At 37.7% G+C, this 27,449-nt stretch overlaps 4 protein-coding genes and 5 pseudogenes across 9 annotated transcripts; 4 read left to right on the plus strand and 5 right to left on the minus strand.

Annotated features, from left to right (window-relative positions):
• Positions 1-290: 290 nt before the first annotated feature.
• Positions 291-1,882, minus strand: LOC104728407 (uncharacterized; annotated as a pseudogene).
• A 1,127-nt stretch (positions 1,883-3,009) lies between these two features.
• On the minus strand, positions 3,010-4,580 carry LOC147934603 (cyprosin-like; annotated as a pseudogene).
• A 1,498-nt stretch (positions 4,581-6,078) lies between these two features.
• LOC147934604 (putative F-box protein At4g22165 pseudogene) lies at positions 6,079-8,444 on the plus strand (annotated as a pseudogene).
• Positions 8,445-14,736: 6,292 nt separating this feature from the next.
• LOC104728408 (putative F-box protein At4g22165 pseudogene) lies at positions 14,737-15,939 on the plus strand (annotated as a pseudogene).
• Positions 15,940-16,332: 393 nt separating this feature from the next.
• On the minus strand, positions 16,333-19,130 carry LOC104724420 (proteasome subunit beta type-7-B). Of its 2 annotated transcripts, none has more exons than XM_010442907.2 (9): positions 18,973-19,130; positions 18,495-18,657; positions 17,819-17,960; positions 17,574-17,670; positions 17,418-17,487; positions 17,211-17,315; positions 17,027-17,125; positions 16,760-16,847; positions 16,333-16,634 (listed from the first exon to the last, which is right to left on the minus strand). In XM_010442907.2, the coding sequence occupies exons 2-9, from the start codon at positions 18,636-18,638 to the stop codon at positions 16,555-16,557; spliced, it is 825 nt and encodes a 274-aa protein (XP_010441209.1). In that variant the 5' UTR covers positions 18,639-18,657; positions 18,973-19,130; the 3' UTR covers positions 16,333-16,554. The 2 variants fall into 2 exon arrangements, with proteins under 2 accessions (XP_010441209.1, XP_010441208.1); XM_010442906.2 differs by having other exon boundaries at positions 18,495-18,654; positions 18,973-19,122.
• Positions 19,131-19,769: 639 nt separating this feature from the next.
• LOC104724421 (protein VACUOLELESS GAMETOPHYTES pseudogene) lies at positions 19,770-20,745 on the minus strand (annotated as a pseudogene). The gene has a single exon (XR_015570943.1). The product of XR_015570943.1 is annotated as a protein VACUOLELESS GAMETOPHYTES pseudogene (transcript).
• Positions 20,746-21,780: 1,035 nt separating this feature from the next.
• On the plus strand, positions 21,781-22,452 carry LOC147934605 (uncharacterized protein At4g02000-like). The gene has a single exon (XM_087472697.1). The coding sequence runs from the start codon at positions 21,781-21,783 to the stop codon at positions 22,450-22,452; it is 672 nt and encodes a 223-aa protein (XP_087328823.1).
• A 1,416-nt stretch (positions 22,453-23,868) lies between these two features.
• On the plus strand, positions 23,869-25,053 carry LOC104724422 (uncharacterized protein At4g02000-like). The gene is made up of 2 exons (XM_010442909.3): positions 23,869-24,012; positions 24,174-25,053. The coding sequence occupies exons 1-2, from the start codon at positions 24,004-24,006 to the stop codon at positions 24,837-24,839; spliced, it is 675 nt and encodes a 224-aa protein (XP_010441211.1). The 5' UTR covers positions 23,869-24,003; the 3' UTR covers positions 24,840-25,053.
• LOC104728410 (uncharacterized) lies at positions 24,994-27,422 on the minus strand. 4 transcript variants are annotated; one of them, XM_019231603.2, is made up of 7 exons: positions 27,282-27,422; positions 26,282-26,541; positions 26,071-26,178; positions 25,900-25,989; positions 25,751-25,809; positions 25,489-25,642; positions 24,994-25,394 (listed from the first exon to the last, which is right to left on the minus strand). In XM_019231603.2, exons 1-7 carry the CDS (start codon positions 27,316-27,318, stop codon positions 25,323-25,325), a joined length of 780 nt encoding a protein of 259 aa, XP_019087148.1. In that variant the 5' UTR covers positions 27,319-27,422; the 3' UTR covers positions 24,994-25,322. The 4 variants fall into 4 exon arrangements, with proteins under 4 accessions (XP_019087148.1, XP_019087146.1, XP_087332016.1 ...); XM_019231601.2 differs by having other exon boundaries at positions 25,489-25,654; XM_087475890.1 differs by having other exon boundaries at positions 27,278-27,407.
• Positions 27,423-27,449: the final 27 nt, after the last annotated feature.

Below are 27,449 nucleotides of genomic sequence, written 5' to 3' on the forward strand. Positions count from 1 at the left end.
TGCGCTGGTGCCCTTTGAAAATATCGATCATAATAAGTCAAAGCTGGTTGAATCACTAATTCTTCAAATTGTTCATTTTCCAAATTCCACAGTTCAATTCTCTCTTCATAATTGAGATTATTGAGGCCTTGTGATCGTAGTTGACATATATGAAATGCCTGAAATTCATTACAAACGACATGTCATTATACATATATTATTTTAAAAGAACAAATTACATTTAATTTAAAATAAAATTTTAACATAAATGATCCAAAAAAAACAAATTGATAAAACGAAATTAGGAGAAATTAATCTTCATCTCCTATATCGCTTTGATTACTTTCATTCGGTCCTTGAGAGGTTCCCCAAATATTGAATAGACCTCCTGGTCTAGGTGTTTGTGGTATTTGTCCACTTTCAAAATAGTTTGTGAAACCGAGACCAGATGATGATGTTTGTTGAATGATAGGTGAAGTTTCTTGTTGAGTATTCCTCATATTTTCACCTTGGTCACCAAGTGAAAATCCGTACTGAACATTTAACGGAGTCGTTCCTGATGATCCGCTTTGTTGAACATTTTGTGTTTGTTGCCATGGTTGAATGTTTGGTGGTGTTCCCCAATGTGAAGCATTTGGCGGTGTGCCACACTGTGGAGCATTTGGCGGTGTGCCCCAATGTGAAGCATTTGGCGGTGTGCCCACTGTGGAGCATTTGGCGGTGTTTCCCATTGATGATAACCAGGTCCCCAAAAACCAGGTGAATTTTGCGCTCCTAAATTATTACCTACAGAAGATGGACTGTTAGATGATAGACCTCCTGAATGTGGACTCCCAAATGAATGGCCTGCACCTAACTGTTTTGGCACATCTTGGTTATTCCGCAAAACACCAGTCATCGCTTCCAAAAATTGTAGCTTATCCTCGTCGGTGCTTGAGGCTATGTCAATGAAATACTTACGCCAAACTACTAGCTCCTTAAATGCATTAATGCAGGCACAATAAAATCTAGTATGTTTGGAAGGTCAAGATCATTAAATATCGCTTCTGCCTTTTTAAATTCATCGTAATCATCTTGGTCAAAACCACCAGGGCGTAGTTGTTGAAAGCTTTGTCGTTAGAGTTCTCTATAGCCAGCAATGGTGTCTTGTATTGTTGTCTCAAAAGATTGTCTCCTACGAGTTCCTCGTGAACCACTGCCAGTAGAAATTCGTGAGCTTCCTCCAGATCTTTGTGAATTACTCCCACGTCTGGTGGTTAACTGCAAATTTAGCCTCCCTCGTTGTTGGCCTCTACGAGCAGAATTTTGGTTCGTGTCATCGTTATCAATGGTAACATGATACACATCTTCTCCTTCGTCTTGTGTCACAGGAATTTGTGGTGGAACGTCACACTATCGTTGTCTGAATCATCATGATCATCTTCATCATTTGTATGCTCGTTCATCAACTGTTCTCTTCTTTGTCGAGCAGAGTGTTGAGATTGTGATTGAATATCATGTAATATGAAACATCGTTGCATCACATCCCAAAATTGAGGTGGCTTTCGGTTCAAGCTTTTTGTTACTTTGCATCGCTATAAATTTATATTATTTAGATTCGTGATACCAAAATTTAAAACATATCTTGATGAGTAGAAGGATTATTTATACTTACAAACTCTTGATCCTTCCACCATGAGTCAGATGCATATATCATGGATGTATCATGATCAACCGTGATTCCGGTTTTATGTGTAAGAACCTTCCACCTCTTGTAACTTTTTTTGAATTCATCAAGTTTGTTTTTGAAGAATCCATAACTTATATTCATGTTGAATACTTGGTTAAATTTTTCTACCATATACTCTCTACCGATAGCAGTCGGATTCTTAAGAGTATAATTATTCATAGCAATTGCTTCATCGAACAATTGAATTAATGTTTTTTTTTCTGAATGTACGACCATTTATACTTGTCTCTGTTCTACAAATTTTGCAAATACAATGACACATATTATATCAAGTATAATTATTATTTTAAATTTTTATAAAAACCAGCTAAAGAAAATTTACCCGTACTGTTGTTTCCGTTGGAGGAGTTGAATTTTCGATTGGCTGATTTGAACTTGTTTGTCTAGAAGAATTTGTGTTTCTCGACGATTAGACGACATATCTACATTTAATGAAAGTTATCGGTTACTATACATTTTATATTGAAAAAAAATATTTTATTGTTAATAAGAATTCTTTTAAACATATTGTTTTATTTCTAAACTAATTTATATTGTTATATATACATATACATATACATATAAAAATATGTTAGTTAGGAAAATAAAATAAAGATGATATGAAACATAATGAAAATGTTCAATTGTTATATAATTAAACTAACATGTATAATTTAAAAAATTAAGTAAACTGGATTACAATTTTTTTTTAAATAACAATAGTATTATTTACTGAATATTAAGATTATTATTTTTATTCATTTTCAACTTAAAACATATATTACAATTCTAATTATTAACATGGAAACTCCACTTTAAATCAGTTTTTGTAAATTTAAAATCTAACAGCAATTAAAAATGTATTTTGAACATATAGTAAACAAAACCTATATAAAATTGGGAAGTGATTAAAAAAACAAATGGGAGATATGTTTAAAAAAAGAAAATGGGATCGATCCATCAGAGAAAATAAAAAGAAAATAAATATAAGAAGTGATTAAAACAAACATTACCAAAGTGATGTTGGGTGAAGTCTCGAGAGAGAAATGGAAAGGAGAATAGGAGATATGTTTTTTTTTTGCTTTTTGATAGAGTATAGTTGCATACGCTTATATAGTATATTTATATAGATTTAAATAAAGCATTATATGTTTCCAAAAATCAATGGGTATTACTCATTGTATTTTTGAAAGGTGGTTCATGGCATTATCTGCTGAATCAATCCGTTTTTAGGTTTTTTTTTAAACGCATATTAAATTTTTTTGTTCTGATTGGGTGTACATTTACGGTTTTGGATTTTTTTTCTTCTGAAAACCGCAAATTTACGTCTTCCATTCACTACCCGAATGATAACATAACACCTAAGAAAAGGCATCCTCAGAGTAGTGTAAAAAAAAGTGAAGAATGTTATTGTTATTATTTTAAAAAATATTTTAATCTAATTAACAAAATATATAATTATACTTACAAATATTCAGGATTCTGGTTTGAGAAATGCATGGATCTAAATACTCTAGTGTATACCTCTCCATCCTTGAGGATGTACTCCAAAGGAATCCAAAAGAAGTACACTAGAAAGAAAAAAAATTTCATTAAAAAAAATTATATAATAAACAATGCATATAACAGAAATTTTTACTTCATTCGGAGTAAGAGTGTAAACTCTACTACCACCGTTGAAATCCAATGATACATGCCCCATATTATTTTCCGTTAGCATCTCTTCGTGTGTGAATGTGGGGTTCTCCTCGTCTTCAGGTAATTCCCCACTGAGAATCTAAGAAAAATATATATATCTAATTATTATCAATAAATTAACTAAATACAATGATAAAATTATGTAAATTGACATATAAAATTTATTTATTCTTGTCTACGTCTACATCGATCTTCACTTAGAATTTGTGTATTGATAGCTTGTATTATACGTTACACATAGAAAACCAAACAAATTTGGAATGTTAGAAATGTTTACTATACTAAAAGTTTGAAAAATAAATAAATCAAAATACACTTACAGTAAGACCGTATATCAGTGGTGAGCCAGTGTGAATTAAAGCTTTGTTGCAGTACATTTCTACAAAGAAAAACAGAAATAACATCCATAAAGAGATGTTCACAATAAAAAAATATTTATATAACCAAAATGATGATCTTTAGTTAGTTTATGTACCTTCATTATTTTTTCCAACACAAATGAAAGACATTAGAATCATCCACTCGTTACAATGCTCAAAGATGGTATAATATTCATGGACACCATGGAAATGATCACTATTTGCACCGCCAAAAATTATCATCCCTCCGTCGTTGCCAGAAAGTAGATGATCTCTCATCCAAACAGAAAAAAAAAAACATTATTCTCTAAGAGGTTCCATTGATTCATCAGAATCCTCCTGAAACACAAACATTTTTTTTATCAGTCAAAATCACATATATATTGGTCAGCACATATAATATATATAAATGAACTTTTTCCATATAAAATACCAAGATTTGCTTAAGAATATATACAAACATACTATAATCGCACATATCAAATAAATAACTCTTTAGTAGTTTACAAATTAGAATAAATCTTTTGAGTAGATAAAAGCTAGTATCGTTCTATCGGTTTGGTTCATATATATTTACTTTGTTTTTTCTAGTAGTGTAAATTAAAAGATGGAAAAATGTATTTTAATTAACAGCAAGTGAAAATAGAAAATTGTAATTACCAAATGGGTGTAGCACAAGGAACATGTTCTGGAGGGCCAAACGAGAGTCCAACAATCCCGCTCCAAATGAACATATCAGGATCATTTATATGTCGAGCTTCATTCACAAGACAAAATAGAATACGCAACCAATGATCACCAATATGAAACAAATCGTGTATCCTAACTCCATTCATAGTAAGATCACGATATGGTAGTACTAGCAAATTTGTTTGGATTTCTTGGATCAAAAACATATTGGAGAATTAAAATTAAAATTACAATCACGATATGAGGGTTAGTAGTGGAGTTTAAATAAAGAATGAATACATGAATTACATAATCTTATTTGTGAATAACCGTTGATGACGATTCATCTCTTTATTTGCGATTCTCAGCCAACAAAGAACATAAAAAAATGAATGTGAGTGGAAGAAATGACTTCTTTTTTTTATTATTATTTAACATAGACTTATATTAATTGGACATAACAAACTATATGTGTGGACTTATATTTAATCAATCATGATTTTAAATTTTAAAATTTAATATTATAAAACTTCTAATCCCACTTAACCATTTTTTTTTATCTCCCCTTGGAGATGCTCTAACGACAATATCTCCCCTTGGAGATGCTCTAACGACAATAACCCATATGAAATAGCGACATATGCAAAGATAACCGATTTGGTTCACTTTGACTTGGGTTTAGCGTGGCTCACGAAGATGCAAATAGATGATGGAACGGAGATGGTAATACAGTAATAAGCAATGAAATGAAGTAATAAGCTTCTTCAACAACAACTTTATGAGCCTCTTCTTCATTCTCGCCTGAAAATTACATTGCAGCATTTTCACAAACACCTTGCGTGCAAGAAACTGGTCCTGACTCATAGGATCTGAGCCGCATAGTCTCATTTGGTTTGACAACACCCGATCCTAAAATCTCAGTAATCTCGTTGAAGAGTGGGGTAAGAGAAGCAGCTTTTGTTTGGATCTTCGACGGAGTGTCACGGGTTTTATTAGATTTCGATGACTTCGAGAGGATTGGAAGATATAGTCTTCGGGTAAGAGAACACTGTATTGATGAGAGATTGAAGATATATTTTAGATTTTCCTCAAAATTAAAAATATTAACTTTTATAAACTTTGTGCTAAATTTGGAACTTTAGAAAGTGTGGGCTAATTTTGGCAAAATAACTCAAATTGATGTTATTTTTGAGAATCTCCTTTTAATTATTGTGTTATTAATTTATGATTTTATACATTTTTCTTTACAAAATAAAGTCATCCAAAGTATGATTGAAATACTGAGATTGTTTGGGAGATTTTACAAAATTATAGGAAACTCTCTGATAATTCTTTTAAATCTTGTAATTATTTCCATTTTATGATTTTATTAAAATCATCAAATTCTTTATAGATTAGAATAACACCCCTAACAATTCTTCTAAATCTACACTTATTCCCCTAACAATCCATGTATTTTTGTGATATTTTCCATGACTTTATTTTGTAAAGAAAGTGTCTAAAATCATGAACCAATAACATAATAATTAAATTCATTAACAATCCTAGATTCTTTTGTTTTAATTGAATAGCACAAAACTTTTAATGATTTTATAAAAGTCTGAATCTAATAACCCAAATTTGTTAAGATTTTAAATGACTTTTACAAATCACAAATTAATAACACTAAACTTTAATAGAGTTTAACAAAATCTTGATCTAATGACAACAAATTCTACATAACATTTAAAATCTTTAGAACTCTATTCAAATCTCAAACCAATAACCTCATTTAGAAGAATTGTTAGAAAGTTTTCTATAATCTTGAATCGTAGCTAGTCCCTTGAATTATATTCGTTATCTTTCTTGAGTCGTAGCTAGGATAGAGTAGTCGATCTTCTGTTCTACTTGTTGAAAGGTTGTCCTGTGGGAAGTTCTCAACGACCACTTACACGGGACAACGTCGCGTCTAGCTAGCTACTAGAGCGACAACTACTTGATGTTGTAGCCTTGGATGGCTCATGCGGGTTATCTTTGTGGTTTCCTCATGGGAAGAGGTAAGGAACGGAACAGATTATCGAGGGCCCATAGGTGAAGAGTCTAGAGTAGTCGAGTAATCCTTGATTATTCTAGTCGTCTTGTGTCGTTTAGGAGAAAGAGTCTAGAGTATCCAAGTTACCCTTGTAGTATTCTAGTCATCTTTGTTCGTCGTGTAGGAATAAAGAGTCTAGGTTACTATAATCTTGTAAAGTCTCCCAAATAAATTCAATAGAAAACTCTTATAGAAAACTCTCTAACATCTCTATAGAAACTTCTCTAACAAGTAACAATTCTTCTAAAACTTTCACTTATTTCCATTCCATGATTTTATTAAAGTCATCAAAAAAAATTATGAATTAAAATCCAATAACACCCCTAAATGTTTTTCTTGTCAATTTGGCATGGAGATGAAGCAACATAACCCTAAATCTTCAAACAAGTTACGGAGACGACGAGATTCATCGAAACCCTGGTCGGAGCTTCCTTCAGATCTGATGAATTCAGTGTTCGAACGCCTTGGCTTTGCTGATTCTCGACGAGTTGGATCCGTATGTCGGTCTTGGTAATCCGCTGCGAGACGATGTTTGGCCAAAAAGCAGACCCCTTGGCTGATACTCTTGCCAGACGAAGACGACAAGATCGAAAACCATTGGTGCACGCTGTTCAATCCCGAGGAGAAGGGCAAGCTTTACCGAATGCGAGCTGATGTGTTGGAATTCGCAAAAAGTTGTTGTTTAGCAACATGTGGAAACTGGCTCCTTATGGTAGATCAGTGGTCTAATCTCTACATTTTGAATCTGTTTACCCACGAGTGGATCTATTTACCTCCGGTGGATTCACAACTTGGTCCGACAAAGGTGGAGCGAACCACCTCGAGAGGTCAATTTTGTATTTCAAACGAAAACGATTAACATCACCACCGCCCAAGGAAGTTCAAAGGTATGAATATGATTCTGCATTCCCCTGCGTTTTGGATTGACGAGCAAACTAAAGAGTATGTTGTTATATGGGGACTTGGCCATTGGTGTGTGGTTTATTCCAAGAAAAGAGATACGTTCTGGAGTCAGATTCAAACTCCCCCAGATTATTTTGCTGATTATTCTCAGATGGTTTACAAAGATCACAAGCTTTACTACCACCTCCTAAATGATAGTAGAACTGGTGGTTGTATCAAAATATTCCGCAGGAGACTTTTCACTGTGGTGTTGCTGGCGATCCCTCTCTACTTCATCCAGTAACAACAAGCGATTCATGGCGAATGTGGCGTACAAAACTTGTAGTCACAGTAACCGGAGATGTCCTCAAGGTTGAACAATTGTTCAAGTGCGAACAACTGGTAAGAATCTGGTCCTTCCGCGTCTACAAGGTTTGCTCATCAGATTTCTGTAACAAGCATGATGAAAAAGTTGATTCTTTAGGCGACGAGGCAATGCTTCTTGATCTAGGCATCACTGTCCTCGCTAATGATGACATTGTGGGTTTTAGGAGAAACTCCATCTACTTCAATGATATTTGTTATGGAAAAAACACTACTCAAATTTGTGTCTCTAATCTCGAGACACAGGAGATGGAGGAGCCACTCCACATGTTTGTTTGTTTCTCTGGTTCAAAACATAGTCTATGTTTTATCCTCCCTTGGTCGACTTTTTACTTCGCCCAACTTCTTCTAGCTCCTTCACTTATGAGGTTTGGTTCGATAAACCTTACTCAACTCTTGCCACTTAGCATAATGACGCTTCTTCCTCATCACCCATTCTTTTCTTGCACCCTCTTTGTCTATTTATAGACAATTTCGTCTTCTATGCCTTATCTTCTTACACCCTCTTTTGCACTCAATTCCTGGACCATGCATTACTTTTTGCACTTCTTGCTCGTACTTGGTTCGACCCTCTCAATTTTTTTCGCCATTTTCGATTGATTTGCACCGCTCTTTCGCTCTTCTGATTTCTTAGGATTTGCCTCATCCTCCTCCATCATTTCCCTCTTTTTGCTCTTTCTTTTTTTTTTTTTTTTCTAAACTGGTTCCCTTTTCTTAATTAAACTTTCTTGGACTTCTTCTCTTTTGTCTGATCGCGCTTTGTGGTGACTTACGTGAATCCTCGTCAATCACGCTGATGCAATGCAAGCTAATTATGCAAATAATTAACTATGCAACCTATAAAACTCAAGCAAACCAAAGCAAGCAGTTAAACAAGCAAAGATTAGCACACAACAAACGCAACCACACCACAAACACGGCTAAAGAACACAAGGTACTTTACAAACGAAGAAAGGTACAGAGGTTCTACACCACTTAGCCGATACTTCAAGGGTTTGGATCCTAGACAAACACAACAAAGGTTAAGTCTAGAAGCTTACAACACTAGAAAAACTATCCAACCCTTACACTTAAACCTTAGAGAAAAACTTCCCTTACTCTAAACCACTCTACTGGTTCCTGCGCTTGGTACACTCTTCGCAAGTGCACACACACGCCCTAGTCGGCTCATCAGATCGCGATTCTGCGGGAGACTCGGTTGAGGTAGAGGCTACAGACAATGAGGTTCCAGCTTGGTTCATCGGGCTCTCTTCATCTCGAACAGCTCAGTCTAACGGGTTCTCCCCCGTATGCACAAGTTGGCTTGATGGGTTTCCTCCCTCTAACACAACTCGGTCCGGACAGCTATGAGTGAAATTTCCACTCCTCCCACACTCGGTACAGATGATATGATCTGGGATCAACGGACGTTGCGGTCTTGCTCTCAAGCAATGATTATTCAAGTGTCCCGGCATCCCACACGAATCACAAGGCCTCGAATGCCTCATGTAATCTGGGTTCGGACAGCGATAGGCAAAGTGCCCTCGCATCCCACAGTCCTCACACTCCGCATTCTCTGGGGACAACATACGTCTAAGCGTTGTCCTCCAACAGTTCCTGGTCCAATGTCCAACTCCCTCGCACAGATCGCAATAAGGTTGATTCCCCATATGGGCTTGATTCGGATACACCACTCTCTTTCGGGCAGTGGCTCTAGTCCTCAGTCGGCCTCTCGGTTGCAAAGTCACAGACTGCGCGTCCGGCTGCTCTCTCGACTGTATCTCCTTATATGTCATCCTTGGCCTCTTCGAACTGCTCTCTCCTTCCTCGAACCTTACATGCCCTCGGTTCAATCTCCTTAACTCAGAGATCCTCTCCCATTCTATGTTTCTTGGTTCTTCCTCTTGGTCACCTAACACCATCCGCAAAGGTATGGCTCGAATAGGACTATTGTGCCTCGGCACAATCTAGTCTGGTACTACTTGGTCTGGCACCACTTGATCTGGTTCACCTTGGTCTCTTACATCTCGGCTTGAACTGGTCCTTGGTCTCGCATCCTCTCTATGTTCCACACTTACGTCAGCTTCTTGGTTTCGATCTCTCGGTATCGTTTCCTGATCACTCCTTGGTTCGACCACCAAGGTCGGTATCCCCTCGTCATCACTTGACAAAATCTCGATCACCTCCACAAACTCCTCCCTTCTCGTCGTCAGCTCCTCGGACTTAGAGTCTCTGTCACCTGGATTCTCTTTCCTCTCGGCTTCCGGTACTATAGGTTCCTTACCAACTCCACTTGTTCTCTCTGGTGAGTGCAACTCATTCAACATATGAAGAATTCTTTTAACCGTCTCTGGTCTCTCCTCCACCGGTTATCCCGCACTGGTACCTCCGGTCTCGGGTGTTACCCCATTCCCACTAGCAGCAACTTCTTCTCCTGGTGCATACACCTCCGTCAAGAAGTTCAGAATCCTCTCGACTGCCTCCGGGTACTCTCTCATATAATCTTCGGGTTTAATATCGTCATATTGATCCTCCACAAGTTCCAACAGCAAATTCTGTAACTTATCGGCGAGCTCAACCTCCACCTCTCCATGATCTCCGATTGGAACAGTTTGAAAACTTCCTTGCGCGTCTATCCTGACTTGGATACGACTAGGCTCACCAATCTCCAACACAACCGTCTGATCATCCTGATCCACTTCCACCTCCTCCGATCCGTCTAGACACTCGGATGGATCGGTCTTAATAGACAGGTTGTCATCGTCTCCAACCAATCGCCAATCCACACTCCAAGTGTTCGGATCAATTGGCTCGTGACTACTCTCCGACTCTGTCGACAAATACCCGTTGTGATGCTCATAACCCTCATGTCATGGCCCCTCTTCCCCTGAACAATCCCCGCAACCTGAATCACCTGAAGACATCTAAACCCACACGAAACAAGGTCAGATGCTAGCCCATTCTAAAGTTCAACTTAAAACTAGACAAGCAAACAACCGGATAAAATTTGTGTTTTTGTGACACATTACTCGATAAAACTTTGAAATGCACAAGTGCTCACGGGTTTAAAAACACCGCTCTGATACCACCGTTATAACGCCCTGAACCGCCATACGGCCGGACAGGACCACGGACGGCACCGAGACACCACATGTGTGGGAACCGCACCCTGGTGGTCCGGTCGAGGGACGGAAGCTGCAGCTTCCCGACCAGTCCTCCTGGACACGACTCTGCCCGCGGCTGAGGTTCACTTAGACTTTGCAACCCTTGCGTCCCACGCGCGTTGTGTTGACCCGGACAAGGCCGAGTACCATTTGCAACTTGCCATGTTTTCCCCGAAAACCGAATATATAGTACTTTAATAATTTATTACATTGAAAGTAAATCATCAAAGCAATATACATAGATAGTCGGATAATTTTACAGAAATCATTTGGGAAAATATAGGGTTTTACAAAGAACACAGAAAACCCTATCCGGTACCCTAAAGTTTGCTCCAGCTCTAGACTCACTTAGGCTTCCTGCAAGACAAAATAATATCATGAGTAATCTAAGATTACTAAGTGAGTCTGGGCACCCTTTTCCTAAACAGGATTCTACTCCCCCAACCCGACTACCCCAGCTAGCAAAGCAAACAAGCAGGGCAAGCAAACAACAAACAATCAAAGCAACGCAACAGAAACAATAGCGGAAGCTATAAACAATAAACAAGCGAGAGAGGTTAGAACGACACGACTCAACTCGGACGATCTAAACTCGCTATTCACAGAGAAAGACGACTAAAGGGAACAAGGACTACTTGGACACTTAAGACTCTTAGCTCTTACACAACTCGCAAAGACGACTAGAATAAAACAAGGGACACTTGAAATACTCTAGACTCTTTCACCTAATGGCCCTCGATAACCTGTTCCGTTCCACAACAATTCCCATGCCGAAACCACAAAGGTAACCAGCATGAGCCCCCACAAATGCTACATCGTCATGTCACGGTCACACTAGTAGCTAGCTAGCCGTGACATTGTCCCGCGCGAGTGGTCATCGGGAACTCTCGCGAGACAAACAGCAGTTGGAACAGAAGATCGACTACACTATTCTAGCTAGGACTCAAGAAACAAATTCGAGAGACTTAGCTAAAATACACCGAACAACTCAAGCAAGAAGATTAAGCATCGCAAGCAAGAAAATCAAGCAAGAGAACATGCAACAATCATCAAGCAACAAGAATGACAATTCATGCAACTTAGATTGTCCTACAAGCATGCAACCTATTCACGCAACTTAAGCAATTTAATGCAACAAGTTCAAATATGCATGCAAGCCAATTTTTAAGCGATTTAACCCATTTAAATCCTTTAAATCCATTTATGCATGCAAGTCAATTTTAAGCGATTTAACCAAGTAAATCCTTTAAGTCCATTTACGCATGCAAGCTAACCTCATCCGATTTTATGCAATAAAAATTGCAAATAAACTTCACCAATTTAATCATGCATGCAACTGATTTTAAGCAAGAAATATTGCAAGTAAAATCCTTCAAACTCAACCATACATGCAAACCCTTTTGTCCAAATTTTAAGCAAGTCCAACTTACTTTAAAATGCATCCAAGTTCATTTTCGCATGGTGATTCCTAGCTTAAATTCTATGTGCATTTAAACATGAATTTAGCATGAATCCTACCATATTTCGCATGCACCAAATTAAACTGATTCTAACATGAATCTAGTCTAAATGCATCACGCAAAGGAGTATGTGCAAGGATCTAAAGATCAATGCAGCACTCCACACACAATTACCACAGACCTCACCCTGGTACAACTGATGATGGTCGGACTTCACTGCACCGCGGATCAGACAACTTCCCTTCTTGCGTCCAACAACGTCTTTTTCTCGACTCACTCCCTGTGTCCGCAACACTTCTCTCCTTTCTCTCTTCTTTCTCTCTTCCTCTCCTTTCTCTCTTTCTCTTCTTCTCCCTTAAGAATTTTTGGCGAAATGAGAGAGGGTGGAGGTCTTTATATAGAGAAAGTGGGCGGCAAAATGGCCCAATGTATGCTAGGTGAGTGTCCAACTTCAAAGCCACCAATTTGCATGAGTGTACACTTGTTAAGTGAGCACAACACTTGTCCAAGAGAATCTTCTCTTGTCTCCCACTCACTTCAATTGCAAATTAAATTAACTCTTAGTGGAAAATTCCACTTAGTGCTAATTTGTGATTAAATTAATCACTTAGTGGAAACTCCACTAACTCCATTATTAATATTTAAATCGCATGCCTTAGTGGGTTCCTTCCCACTCTCGCTTCCCGTCCATGACACAGCCTTGTCCATTCGGTGTTCGCCTAGTACGTCTGCTCGTTCCACATATGTTTGGTACGGTACATGTTAAATGGTACATAGTACCATCGGCCATCTCTCGGCCATGGGTAGGTCTCGGTCCGGACTGCGTTCGGTTCCTCCGGACTCCCTCGATCTTTTCTCTGACAACTCTCGGTCCTTTCTCCTTCGGTCCTTCCCGTCCCTTTCGGCACTTCTCGGATCGTCTCTTCCGCATATGCAGTTTTCTGCATAAACCGCCAACTCCCGATCGGTCTTAAGGTCTCGATCGTACATCCAGCCACTTTGGTCTTGGCTTGGCCATTCTCCAACTACTGCATTTTTCCTCGGACTTCCTTCGGCCTTTCTCCTTTGTTTTTCTTCCTCTTCCTCTCCAAGTCTTATCCGAGCCATTTCTTCGAACTTTTATTTTGGGATTTCTGCCCTTAGTGAGGTCACTACATTCTCCCCCCTTATAAGAATTTGTCCCCGAATTCTCAAGCCTTCTCCTTCTTTTCTTGTGATGTCGATACTTTTTGACACTTGCGTCCTCGTCTTGTGATTACCATCACATTGATATCTTCGTTGAAATACTCTTGGAAGACTAAACTTCCCTCACTTCTCCTTGGCTTTCTTGTTGACATAGCCTTTCTCCATTCGATACTTGTTCCGCTTACACCATTGACTGATGCTTTTGGAAGGCTTCTTCATCTCCAGCATCCACTTGGTTCCCCATATTTTCAAACTCTTCAAGTACTAAGGCTTCTTCCTTATTGTACCATGATTCGCCCACTCCGTTAGATTCTTCGACTCAATACTTCTCTTTCTTCAGCTTATGCTTGATACTTTTCTTGGCTTTTTAACTTTGCGCTCTATAGGTCTTTAACTTCTTTCGATTTCTTTGGTTTCGCATAGCTTCTCTCAAAACTACTTGAACTTCATTTTCTTGACTTATATCTTCACTGTCCTTGATTGACTCAACTCTGGACTTGTTCAAATGATCTTGGTAGAAATTATTGACTTCTCCATCTTCAATGTTTGCCTCCATTTGTGAACTTCTTGTTCAACTCCCATATTTCCACCAACTCCTCGCCATGCTCTTTATTTATGTGATCATCGTTATCTTTCTTGAGTCGTAGCTAGGATAGAGTAGTCGATCTTCTGTTCTAATTGTTGAAAGATTGTCTTGTGGGAAGTTCTCAACGACCACTTACACGGGACAACGTCGCGTCTAGCTAGCTACTAGAGCGACAGCTACTTGATGTCGTAGCCTTGGATGGCTCATGCGGGTTATCTTTATGGTTTCCGCATGGGCAGAGGTAAGGAACGGAACAGATTATCGAAGACCCATAGGTGAAGAGTCTAGGGTAGTCGAGTAATCCTTGATTATTCTAGTCGTCTTGTGTCGTTTAGGAGAAAGAGTCTAGAATATCCAAGTTACCCTTGTAGTATTCTAGTCATCTTTGTTCGTCGTGTAGGAATAAAGAGTCTAGGTTACTATAATCTTATAAAGTCTCTCAAATAAATTCAATAGAAAACTCTCTAACATCTCTATAGAAACTTCTCTAACAAGTAACAATTCTTCTAAAACTTTCACTTATTTCCATTCTATGATTTTATTAAACTCATCAAAAAAAATTATGAATTAAAATCCAATAACACCCCTAAGTGTTTTTCTTGTCAATTTGGCATGGAGATGAAGCAGCATAACCCTAAATCTTCAAACAAGTTACGGAGACGACGAGATTCATCGAAACCCTGGTCGGAGCTTCCTTCAGACCGTATGTCGGTCTTGGTACTCCGCTGCGAGACGATGCTTGGCCAAAAAGCAGACCCCTTGGCTGATACTCTTGCCAGACGAAGACGACAAGATCGAAAACCATTGGTGCACGCTGTTCAATCCCGAGGAGAAGGGCAAGCTTTACCGAATGCGAGCTGATGTGTTCGAATTCGCAAACAGTTGTTGTTTAGCAACATGTGGAAACTGGCTCCTTATGGTAGATCATTGGTCTGATCTCTACATTTTGAATCTGTTTACCCACGAGTGGATCTATTTACCTCCGGTGGATTCACAACTTGGTCCGACAAAGGTGGAGCGAACCACCTCGAGAGGTCAATTTTGTATTTCAAACGAAAACGATCAACCTCACCACCGCCCAAGGAAGTTCAAAGGTATTAATATGATTCTGCATTCCCCTGCGTTTTGGATTGACGAGCAAACTAAAGAATATGTTGTTCTATGGGGACTTGGCCATTGGTGTGTGGTTTATTCCAAGAAAGGAGATACGTTCTGGAGTCAGATTCAAACTCCCCCAGATTATTTTGCTGATTATTCTCAGATGGTTTACAAAGATCACAAGCTTTACTACCTCCTCCTAAATGATAGTAGAACTGGTGGTTGTATCAAAATATTCCGCAGGAGACTTTTCACTGTGGTGTTGCTGGCGACCCCTCTCTACTTCATCCAGTAACAACAAGCGATTCATGGCGAATGTGGCGTACAAAACTTGTAGTCACAGTAACCGGAGATGTCCTCAAGGTTGAACAATTGTTCAAGTGCGAACAACTGGTAAGAATCTGGTCCTTCCGCGTCTACAAGGTTTGCTCATCAGATTTCTGTAACAAGCATGATGAAAAAGTTGATTCTTTGGGCGACGAGGCAATGCTTCTTGATCTAGGCATCACTGTCCTCGCTAATGATGACATTGTGGGTTTTAGGAGAAACTCCATCTACTTCAATGATATTTGTTATGAAAAAAACACTACCCAAATTTGTGTCTTTAATCTCGAGACACAGGGGATGGAGGAGACACTCCACATGTTTGTTTGTTCGTCCGAGCAACAACTCGCCAGAGCTCGATGGTTCCTACCAAGTAATTTCAAGCAGACATAATAATTTATCTTGTTTTTTTTTTTTTTTTTTTTGGTTAATTTGATTAAAACAATCCTCTGCTATAACGTCACAACTGATATGCTGTGCGGTGTGGTTTGGTTAATGATATAATGGTTATGGTGTGGAACATATAATAATGATAATCTATATTGGTTATTTTGAATTAGTATTGTTGATGAGTATTTTGACCCCAGTTTGAAAAGATTATTGTTTGCCCTGTTTATAAATCTCATATATGTCTTGCGCATGTCGTAATTCATGGCTTTCAAATGTGTTGCTGCTGATAAATTTGATTGCGCAAGATCAAACGGTCAATTTGGTCTATAGAGAAATGTGTCTCATAGTAATAACTCAATTTGGTCTTCTACAGAACAAAGAGAATGTCAACAGCGATTGGACTAAGAAGCTTTCGTCTTTTTAAGAGGTTGTTGCGGATAAAAATGAATCATCCATAGTCTAAAGATGAAATGGAGGCAACTACATCGTTAAAACTTAAAATTCAAGAGCCAAATCGAGGCAACTAACATCGTTATAACTTAAAATTAAAGAAAGTAGAAAATGTAAATGTGAGGTAGGACAATGACTAAACTCTTAAGTGTCTCTCACACAATGATTTCATTCCTCCATAGCTTCACCAGCCACTTCTACAATTTCCACTTTCTCCGATAATGGTGTAATTTTGGTGAGTAGAACCTCTGTTTTTACAGAGAAACAAAAACAGCAAGAAGAAGACGAAAAATATCTAATTAAAACCAAACTCAACACTTCAACAATCAGGACAGATACCAGAAACGAAGTGTTGCAACAAGTAGCTTCTTACCAGTTTTCTTGGTGAATGAATAGCCTTTGCTGCTAACATAGGTTCTTGGGTTTGGTTCCATGTAATTCCTCAAGTATTCCTTGTGCCCCTGTCACAAAATCGACTCACACAATAAGTTTCAAATAAAATATATAGGTAATCCAAAGTATTGGTTTTGTAGCGAATCACTTTGGTTTAGCTTAATATATCTGTCAGTCATGAAACAAACAAATATCTAGATAGTACATCTTTTTTATTAAAAGGAGAGGAAGACGGAGTATGACAAACCTTAGTGATCACACAGATATCCACATTGCTACCACTGCCAAGGTCGTTGAATATACCAGAGCATATGGCTTCAGCAACCAACTTGATTCCTTCGTCTCTCTGCAAGATTTGAGTCAAAACGTCAAACATACGGCGAGAAGATATCTACAAAATATAAAGATAAAAATACCTCTGTTTTACTTACAGTTAGACCTTCTTTATATCTTGCTTCAAACACTGACATGGCAGCAAGGGAACCAGAACCCATCGTAGCAAATGGTAGAGTGTCAGTGGAACCGTGAGGGTATATCTTCATTTTAGTCAGAACGTTAGAGATGAATACAAAATGAAAGAACCTGTACTATAATAGCTTTTAACAGTTGAGAACTTTGATCAGGAGTTAGAAACTCACCGTATGAAGATGAGGCCCGGTAATATCAACTCCACCAAGCACAAGAGCAGCTGAGACATGACCTTGATAACTGAATGATACTTGAGAAGTTCAATGACATATGCCTATTTTAGTAAACATAACACGAGTTTCTGGTCATGGTGAAGCAAAAAATACCTGAAAAGATGTTTTTTGAGAAGGGTCAATGCAGTAATGACTCGAGAATCTCGGCCAGTCTGGTATCTGTGCAACCGCAGCTGTGAGCTGACCATATCTGTACAGTGAGATGGTAATCAAATTAACTACGCAGTGGGTTTCATGGAGCAAGTGTTTGTTAACTTCTGGTTTAAAATTAACAGGTATTCAAAGGAATAAACTTGGATCTGGCATAGCAGTATAGAAATATAGTAGGTGAGAATTACCAGTTACTGCTTCAGTGTCAGCAGCAGTTCCTGCACCACAACAGTAAATGTTTGGTGCCATATAGTGAATCTTCTCACAGTTCTTATCAGCCACAATGGGCCCTTCAGTTGCCCGTGTATCAGCTCCAAGTATCACACCATCCTATACAACAAGTAAAGGAAAATCAGCATTGTATATCTTCAGCAATCATCTATTGAGAATCTGAAAGAGAACGTCAAGAACACAGGATCACAACACATCATCGCATGTTTCATACAGTGTTCTAAAGTGTAGAGAAAGGCAAAGAGCCATCAACATGTTGCCACATGATCAAGGGTTTAGAAAGCAACAACACTTTATACTTCCATTTTCCTACCAAACAACTTCACAATAATTAGGGCAATCTAATTTTCAGTAAACGCTGCCACAAGGTACTCAATTTATCCAAAACTTCAATCGAAAAAAATCACTCTTTTGTGGGAAATATCAAAGCAGATAACCTTAAACGCTAACTGTTCAGCTAACTCATTCTTTAACATTTGCATCCTTAGCCCACAATTCTTGAACCTTAGGTCACTTTTTAACTTCCATAACTAAAAGAGAGTACTCACTATCCAACAACACACTACGCTAAACACACAAAAGCTATGAAAGCAAAAATTTTTAGAGAATGTGAGATAAAAGAAACACACAGACCTCAAATATCAACCCAACAATAGTTGTTCCAGTCTTGAGATACGACGGAGCTTTAAGACCCTTCTGTGTTAGCATATCATTCCTTTTGCACAGATCGAAGCTGAACCCACCTTTTGGTGGCAACTCCACGGAAGCCTGCGACATTTTCCGACTCACCACTCTACTAATCAGGGAAAAATCAAATTTATCAGCCCAAAAGAAAAAAAAAAAAAAAAAAGAGTCTTTAATTAACGAAGTGAAATTTCGAATTCGAGAAGCAAAGCTAGATGATGATGAAACGAAATCAGAAGAACAGATTGGGAAATTAAAAGTCACATACTAACAACAGATTTATGAAAACTCAGTGTGAAGTTAAAAAATTCAAATCAAATTAAAAAAGCTCTGATCGAGATCGTTGGAGGATGGGTTAAATCATCACCGGAATTGAGAAGAGAGAATCGACGAAGACGATACAGCGAGAGAGGGAGGGTGATGTTACCTTAAGACTTGAAGATGTAGCGAGAGGAAGGAAGCTCAGAGGAATCAGAGAAGAAGAAATAGTTTTTTTTTTTTTTTTTTTTTTGCTTTTTTGGACAACCGAGAAGAAGAAATAGTTAACAGAGTTTTCTTCTTCCTCAATTAATCCCCCGTTTGCTTAACCAGTTTTTTTAGGCTATGATACATAAATGGGCCTAATTTTATTAATTGGGCTTTGTTTCTGTCAAAATCAAGCCCATTTCTCTAATGTGGTTAAGTTTTTTTTTTCCTCAATACAGTTTTGAGAATTGTTTACCTAAATAAAATCGTTTTCTTTAGCTTGAAAAAAAAATTTAGTTTGATTTTTGGTTTTAGGACAAGTAACTATATAAAAACAGAAATAAATTAACATATTTAATTGTAGTTAAATTTATTTTTTTGATTGTAAATGTTAAGAGCACTATATATTTGGTTTTATTCGGTTCGATTGCACCAAGTTTAGCATGGTTTTCTTTTTTGAATATTTTTTTTTTCAGTATCCAAAAAATCCTAGTTGGTGTATTGAATTTTGATTACTTTTCTACTTGATAGCTATTCGAGTTCTAAGCTTCATATATATTTTTGCCAATATTTAATAAGCGGTTTTAATTCAACTTTTAACACATCAATACAAACTACTCTACTACATCTAGTTTTAAACCAAGTTTCTCAAATCACAATTTTAATATTTCATTACCTTATATATCTTTGACAGAAAATAAAGTAATACAATATGGAATGTATAACTTGAAACACATGCAAAAGTAGCTGGATGATGGATGCAAAATCAAACAACTGATAATTCTTTTCAGATAACAATTTCAAAGAACAACAACATGAAAACTTGGCAGCAACTAAACTCAAGAAAAAAAAAACTTGGCAGCAAGAACAACATGACCAAATTAAGGGAAAAGCAACAACAATAAAAAAAAAGAAAGAAAAAAAAACCAGAAATACGAGTAAAGAGAGATTTCGAAGAAACCAAACTTAATCATATATTAATTATATGCAATTGAGAGCCGCCTTATTAGCCTTTTTCGAAATCAAAGCACTTTGCATCGCCAAATGCATCTCAATCTGCATCCTCTCTACTTCTCTTTGAGCCTCTAACATTGCAGCTAGCTCTGAGTTCACCGAGCTTTTGCTTCCTCCTCCTTTTTCTTCTTTCTTTGCCTCTTCCTCTTTCTTACATGAGTGTAAATGCGTAGCGTAATCACATTCCTTGCAATAATACGACCAGATATTATCCGGTACAATATCTTCACAAACATCGCATTTGGAATCTAAACCGGGTTGGTTATAAGGAGAACGGTAAAGAAGAGTGAGTGGATGTGCGTGATCTTCACGCTTCACTGTCTCAGGCATTGAAACACATCCGACATGTACGTCGTACTGACAGGCCGAACAGTTGTACGTGAAACTTGACCCATACTCGCCGCAAGCATTACACGTGTACGTTGACTTTGGGGAATAGAGCAAAGTCAAAGTGTGGGATTGGTGAGACTTGTGGTTGGTTTCACGAGGAAGGTCAAAGCATGACTTGTGCAAGAAGTAATCGCAGTCTGCTGACTTTGTGCATTTGAAAGCTGCACCAACCAGATCGAGATCACAACCCGAGCAGATGATTTCGTCTTTCGTTTCGCATTTGTGACCGCGTAGTGGATGGTTGTGACTCGGGTGCCTCACTGTTTGTCGTGAAGACATTGCAAATATTCAATGTTCTTGATTTATTTGAGAGGTTTTGTTTTGTATTTGTGATTGTAATTAGCTTTGGGTTATAATCTATTTATAGCGAAAGATGGAGAAGACTTAATGATAATGGTCTTGGTTTTGAATTTGACTATTATAACAAGTTGTAGTTTATAGTGATTAACTATCTAAGTAGGAGAACAAAGTCATGGTCTATGTACTATGTTACATATAATATATAAGTGTATATCAAGATAGTTCACATTTGGGATTCAAAGTCAAGAGATGCATTATGCATGGAACTATTCCCCGATCTCATTCACGCATCTGAGTTTTGATTAATTAGATGTTATAATTAGCTAATTAGCCAGTTGTAATTTAAGGTATCAAAATATTGGATTATCATGATCAAGTTGATGATGAATACAATAACGCTGACATAATGACGGATGTTAATGTCAACTAATCGCAATCGCAATATAATGCCTTGACTCTAAGGCCCTATCCACCGTCTACTCCTTAATTACAAAATGTTTTTCTGGAATGCATGAATATTAAATATTATAATGTGATTGAATTACAGGTTTACAGTTTTTATAAGAAATGCTAAAAATGGTAAAAGAATCAGTGGAGATAAAAAGACACTGAAAACAAAAAACAACATACAATCAAATAATATGAAAACAGGTTTACCAAAAAAACATCTTATGAAAAAACCAAAATTAGAAATTATTATTTAATTTATTATAGTTAGTGTATATCTTTGTAATTGATTTGATTATGTTACGTTCACAAGTTTGAAATCTTCATGTGGGATGAATCATGAAAAGGATCTGGAATAGAAATGGTCATAATTTACAGTTTTGGAAAAACAATTACTTAAGGAATCCTCGATTGATTGGCCATAGAGATTAGAATCATTGGGAGCAAAAGAATGGAAACTCAAATCATGCAAAAATAACTTGTCACTTTTATGTCATTATTATGTAGAATATTTTGCATGATTCAGACATCATTTTCACCGATGGGTCTTATTGTGTATAAATTGGGAATACTTCAGACAAGGCCTTCACCTACATTACATACGATCAAACTCGGTATCATGTCGCAGGTTGGAGGAAGCAATGGGAAGCTCATGTCAAGGAAAATTCAAATTCCCGCGTTCGACAACTCGGATTTAATCACAAGGTTAAAGAGGACGACTCTTATCGGTAGGGTTATGAATCCTGACGTTCAGAGTGTGGGATCATTAGTTTTGATGATGCCTAGACTCTGGAAACTAGAGGGTCGAGTGGTTGGGAAGGACTTGGGGTTAGGAACGTTCAGGTTCGATTTCGAGAGAGAGGAAGACATTATCGAGGTGATGAAAACGGAACCGTTCAATTTTAATCAATGGATGGTTTCCATTGTAAGGTGGGAACCAATCATACACAAGAACTATCCATCGGCCATCACGTTTTGGGTCAGAATCGTAGGTGTTCCTTTGCGTTTTTCGACCCGTGAGAATTTTCCGGGTATTGGGGAGGAGCTAGGCACGGTACAAGAAGTGGATGAAGAAAACGCGATGGTCAAAGTGACTATCGATATTACTATGCCATTGTGCTTTGAAATATCGATTCAATTTGGAAAGGGTGGTGAGGTGGTGTTGGTGCGGATGGAGTATGAGAAGCTTTTTGGTTACTGTGGTTCTTGTTTTAGTCTTCGTCATGATAAAGAATCTTGCCCACAAAGCGACTTGCACCAACATGTTATGGCGCATGAAGAAACGAACTAAAATAGTTCACATTTGGGATTCAAAGTCAAAGATGCATCAAACTATTCACGGAGATGAGTTTTTATTATGTAATATGTATCTCTAATGAGAAAGCAGGGTATTTAAAGTTTTTAATAAATTTGAGAAATAAAAACCTTTGATTAAAAAGTATAATGTTTGTTTGACAATTATCTTCTTTTCTTTTTGAACTATATGAAGTAACTATATCCTCTATCTGTACTGAAACAATGAAGGATTGTCTCATAAAACAATTCTCAAAAGAAACTAACAAAGAAAATTTCACTTTAATTTGTGTCTATTAAAATGAATATTATTTATTTTCGAGTGCACAAAAATAAAATATAAAAAACAAATCTTGAATTACGTTTGGTCTTTCCGTTTGATAAAATATTTAAAATAAGATCAGAAATTACAATTTAAAAAAAAAAGAAAGAAGATGTATTTTTTCTCTCGTAAACCAACCGTCTTTCTCTCTCCCAAGCGATTTGCCACCGATCGAAGACACCTTATCAATCGTTTTGGCCGGCGTCGGTCTCTCCGACGTCGGCCACCGTCGTCCTCTCTGTTTTTTTTATAACTTCTAGTTTCTATTGATATTATGGCAAATCGTTTGTTTCACATATATGCATTTTGCCATATCATAATGGTGGTGATCAAAGTTATCCATCTAACGGCCCATATCATATTAGGAACTTGTTTTTGTTTCAGTTCATGATTTGGTTGGCCTATCAATTCAATCTGTTTTCACCGATGGTTTTGACATCTCCATCCCACCAATGTTTTTCGCCTTGTGTTATGTCGATTCATTCGAATCGTAAAGTATTTGTTTCTGGTGGTCTCATTCACTGGTGTCATCTCCGGTTTGTAACCGATGAATCTACTCCTAACTTATGGTTTGGAGAAGTCATTTGGGTATTCGATCCGGGGATCAAGAGGGAATTTTTTACGATTGAAGGAATTGGCTTATGTGATAACTTCCTCGGTCTAGGAAGGCGACTCAATGATGGTGATGTTCACGCTGTCCTTCGATGTTTTATGGAAAAAGAATTCATGGCCACTAAGCGACAACGATGGATAGGGCATGACAAAAGACATGATCCAAAATCATTTCAAACAACATATCAGTGTATTCTTTTAATCAAAATAATGCAGAAAGCATTTGGGAGTTTCATCTATCAGATGTTAGCCTTTTACAAGTATACGAAGAGAGGACTTAACAGATTATGTTTGTTGCCAGTGAGGCTTCTGTTTGGAAAGCATGGTCACTTCCACTTCTTCATCGAAATTGTGTTCAATTTCCTTTGTTTGGTCCAATGGTTGTATTTGATGTTTTTGTGTATCATGTATCTTGTAACACATTTACAATCTAATATAATTGATTTGTCGTTAAATAAAAGAAAAAAAAAAAAGAAAGAAAGAAATAACCACCAAACAATTGAGGTGACCCTCACGGGAATTTATTAGCGAGATCTCTCTCTCTCTGACTCTCTCACTCGACTCACTTTGAAAACCCTAAAACTCACGAGCTATCCTTCGCCGCTGGATCCTCATATGCGTTTGGTCAGATTCTATCTCTCGGCTCTTCTCTCTTTAATCTAGTCTTTTTGCGAGGTATATGAATTGGCTTCACACGTTTTACTTGCTTTTTTGAATCTTTTTGTTAATGTTGATGATGAGGTTCTTTCCAATGTTGATTAGTATCTCTCTCTATCTTTGACTAGATCAAGCTCATGGCGTCCGACGACGACGACTCAGATATAGTTCGACTTCCCGCGTTTGACAACTCAGATTTAATCACAACGTTAAAGAGGACGACGCTCATCGGTAGAATTATGAACCCCGAGGTTCAGAATGTTGACTCACTCGTTATGACGTTACCCAGACTCTGGAAACTAGAGGACCGAGTGAAAGGGATGGGCTTGGGATCAGGAACGTTCAGGTTTGATTTTGAGAGAGAAGATCTTCTGGAGGTGATGACGATGGAGCCTTTCAATTTCAATCACTGGATGGTTTCGATTGTACGCTGGGAACCCATTATACACAAGGACTACCCGTCGGCCATCACATTTTGGGTCAGGATTGTTGGTCTTCCTCAGGATCTCTGGACTGATCAGAATTTCCGGATTATTGGGGATCAGCTGGGCACTGTTCAAGAAGTTGATGAAGAGAACGCGATGGTCAACATGACTATCGATAGTACTATGCCATTGTGCTTCGAAATGCCGGTTCAGTTTGAAACGGGTGGTGAGGATGTGCTGGTGAAGATGGAGTACGAGAAGCTTTCCGGTTACTGTGATTCTTGTTTCAGCCTTCGCCATGATGAAGAATCTTGCCCAGAACGAGACTGGCGCAACCATGAAGAGAATGACTTGCGTCAATCGGACTAAGATGGTTCACATTTGGGATTCTAAGTCAAGTGATGCATGCATATATTTTCCGATCTCATTCACCCATTTTTCTATGTATTTCTAATGAGAAAGTAGAGTATTTATCAATGAATTTGAGAAAACACACCCTTAAAGTAGAATATGTGTCTGCTAATTTGTGAAAAATACAGTATCTTTTGGATCATAAATTCTAACTCCTTCACATTGTATTAAAGTATTTGGACTGCATCAAAATGTAGAAAGCACAGGTAGTAAAAAACTAAAACTCCAGATTGCAAACTACAATCTTGCAGTTTCTTTGTTAATCCTCAAAGGTCAAAACAATAGACCCAATATCTTTTTTCTTTCCTGTAATCCATGTACTAAACAAAACCGGTTGGATCTTTCTAGTCAAAATTACCATGTTTATCTCCTTCTCCTTTCCTAATATACTCACAAATTGAGACAAGGATTTAAGGATTTATGTACCTGTACCTGTACTATCTAGCTAGCAAGTTTCCGCGCACTCTCGATTGCGGCGACACAGTAATGCAATCTCCAGAGCAAAATGTTGTCCTGAAATAGACATTTGTTTTGAACAGTGTTATAGTTTTCCATATGATGTATTGGACAGGGAATCTATGTCACGAAAGATTTCCTAATGCCTTACTTCCTCCTCCATGTTGACGGTAACATCATCAGGCATTTCTCTCCCCAAAGCTACATAGTGGTTTTTGATTATTTCAGCAACGCGTTCAAGATTTGGTCCAGGTAGCTCCTTGATTGATTTCTGAAGTTTTCGCTTCTCTCCACGGCTCATAGGTCTGTTGATAAGACTTAACAAACAAACACATAAGTAACAGTTGAAAGAAGATTGTCTAACTATACATATGGAGACACGAGACAGAAAGATAAGAAACTATATATTATACCTGCATGTGGTGACCACGTTGTCAAGTAGTTTCTCAAGTTGCTGCTGCGTATCGTTCAGCTATTCAAAGCAGAGATCAAAGCATGACATTAGAGATGTTTCGGGAGCTTGAAATTGTTAATCGAAGAAGAAATTTTCGTAGAGAATTACTCTGTAAAGAAGATCACTTGAATGTTTGCTCACTATTTCCTTGACAAGATCAGGATCAGACTTCATAAGTAATTGTAAATCATCCTCCACCTAAGGAAAGAAATGTGAGGAAAAAAAAGGGTTTAATAAAACATCTATCAGGCGAAGAATTCAAGAACCATATTATCTCACTTCTTTAAACGTAGGATCCTCAGGAATCGCAGACTCTGTTGGTGAGATTGACGGTTTCTTGTTACTCAATTGAGACATCAGATGCATCGATTCAACACGCGACTGCATCTGCAAACGAATTGTGTAATTAACACTAATGTCTCTTAATTAAAAGCTAAAGCTAAAGCATCGTCATCAAACCAAATATGATTTCAAGAATGAGTAAGTGTACCTCCTCAACCTCTGGAATGGAATCCCACACGCACTGCCTTAACAAGGCATTCAACTTCTCGTTTTTGAGATCTGACAACTCAGCTCCTATAGTTTCAGTAGAAGACTTGTGAGTAGCCACATGTTTATGATGAGAGATCTTCTCTTCTTGAGACAAGAGGTCTTCTACTTGAGCTCTAAAGTAGCCAAAAAAGTCTTGTCCAGTTCTGCTGCTCTCCAATGAAGGAGGCGTCGTTTCTTCTGCTCTTCTTTTAGTCATAGCTGTTGACAGTTGGGGAGAAATAACAAATAGAACTCAGATACAAGCCACATTTAGAAGAAAAAAAAAGAAAAGCAAACTCATAATGTCGAGAAAGGTTGAACAATACTAACACTAAACCTACATTGTCTCTGTGTATAATAGAAAAATAAGCACACAAATCTTCCCTTAAAAAAAAACCCAATTTCAGATAAAACCACAATCTTGGTTCTGAGATCAACAAGATCAGTTCAAAATATATGATAATTCAAAGCCTAAAACAAAACCTAAGCCCTAAGGGATGAACACAAACACCATGAAAGACTGGAAAATTCCAAATTCTAAGCCCTAAGGTTGAAAAAGAAGCCCAGAAAGCCTAATGCAGCAAGATTTGTGACCATAACATAAGAACATGCAAAGCGATTACGATTTGGTTCACTATTCATCCATCAATTTCACAGATGTAAAAACACACTAAGATTTCGAAAGATTAATGAAACTTTTATCACAGAGACCTGCAAAAAAAAAAAAAAAAAAAAAAAAAAACTCGAAAGAAATCGAATCCACCATGAACACAAACAGAGAAAGATAGGAATCGTTTCCTATAGGAGCGGAGCATCGGCGTAACTACACTAGGTTAGGTCCAAGAAAACGAGACGAGACGAGCGATTTCAAAACCCCAACATTGTCAAATTAGCGAGGTTTACTTTCTAGATGCTGAAGAAGAAATGGAAGAGCGAGTTGAAAAAAAACACTCACTGACTTTGAAATCGGAGAAGTCGCCGGAGATTTAGAATCATGCACCAGAGAGGAAAATGAAACAGTGAAGGGGGAACCAAAGTTCCAACGGAATCTTTCTCCCAATCTCGGTGATCTTTTTATTCTTTTTAGCTGCGGGTTTTAAACTGTATGCCGTTTCATGACTGATGGT

The sequence above is a fragment of the Camelina sativa genome, chromosome 11, assembly GCF_030686135.1.
Source record: "Camelina sativa cultivar CO46 ecotype springtype chromosome 11, ASM3068613v1".
Classification (NCBI taxonomy): domain Eukaryota; kingdom Viridiplantae; phylum Streptophyta; class Magnoliopsida; order Brassicales; family Brassicaceae; genus Camelina; species Camelina sativa.

Bases quoted from the DNA above. Each gene is read 5' to 3' on its own strand.
- LOC104724420 (XM_010442907.2), bottom strand. From the start codon at position 18,638: ATGTCGCAGGCTTCCGTGGAGTTGCCACCAAAAGGTGGGTTCAGCTTC. The intron at 17,488-17,573 runs GTATTTTTTGCT...AGTATCATTCAG, and splicing joins CTCAAAAAACATCTTTTCAG to TTATCAAGGTCATGTCTCAG. The intron at 17,126-17,210 runs GTAAGTAAAACA...CAAATCTTGCAG, and splicing joins GATATAAAGAAGGTCTAACT to AGAGACGAAGGAATCAAGTT.
- LOC147934605 (XM_087472697.1), top strand. From the start codon at position 21,781: ATGTCGCAGGTTGGAGGAAGCAATGGGAAGCTCATGTCAAGGAAAATT.
- LOC104728410 (XM_019231601.2), bottom strand. From the start codon at position 27,318: ATGATTCTAAATCTCCGGCGACTTCTCCGATTTCAAA. The intron at 25,990-26,070 runs GTGAGATAATAT...TTCTTTCCTTAG, and splicing joins AGGATCCTACGTTTAAAGAA to GTGGAGGATGATTTACAATT. The intron at 25,655-25,750 runs GTATAATATATA...TTGTTTGTTAAG, and splicing joins AACGTGGTCACCACATGCAG to TCTTATCAACAGACCTATGA.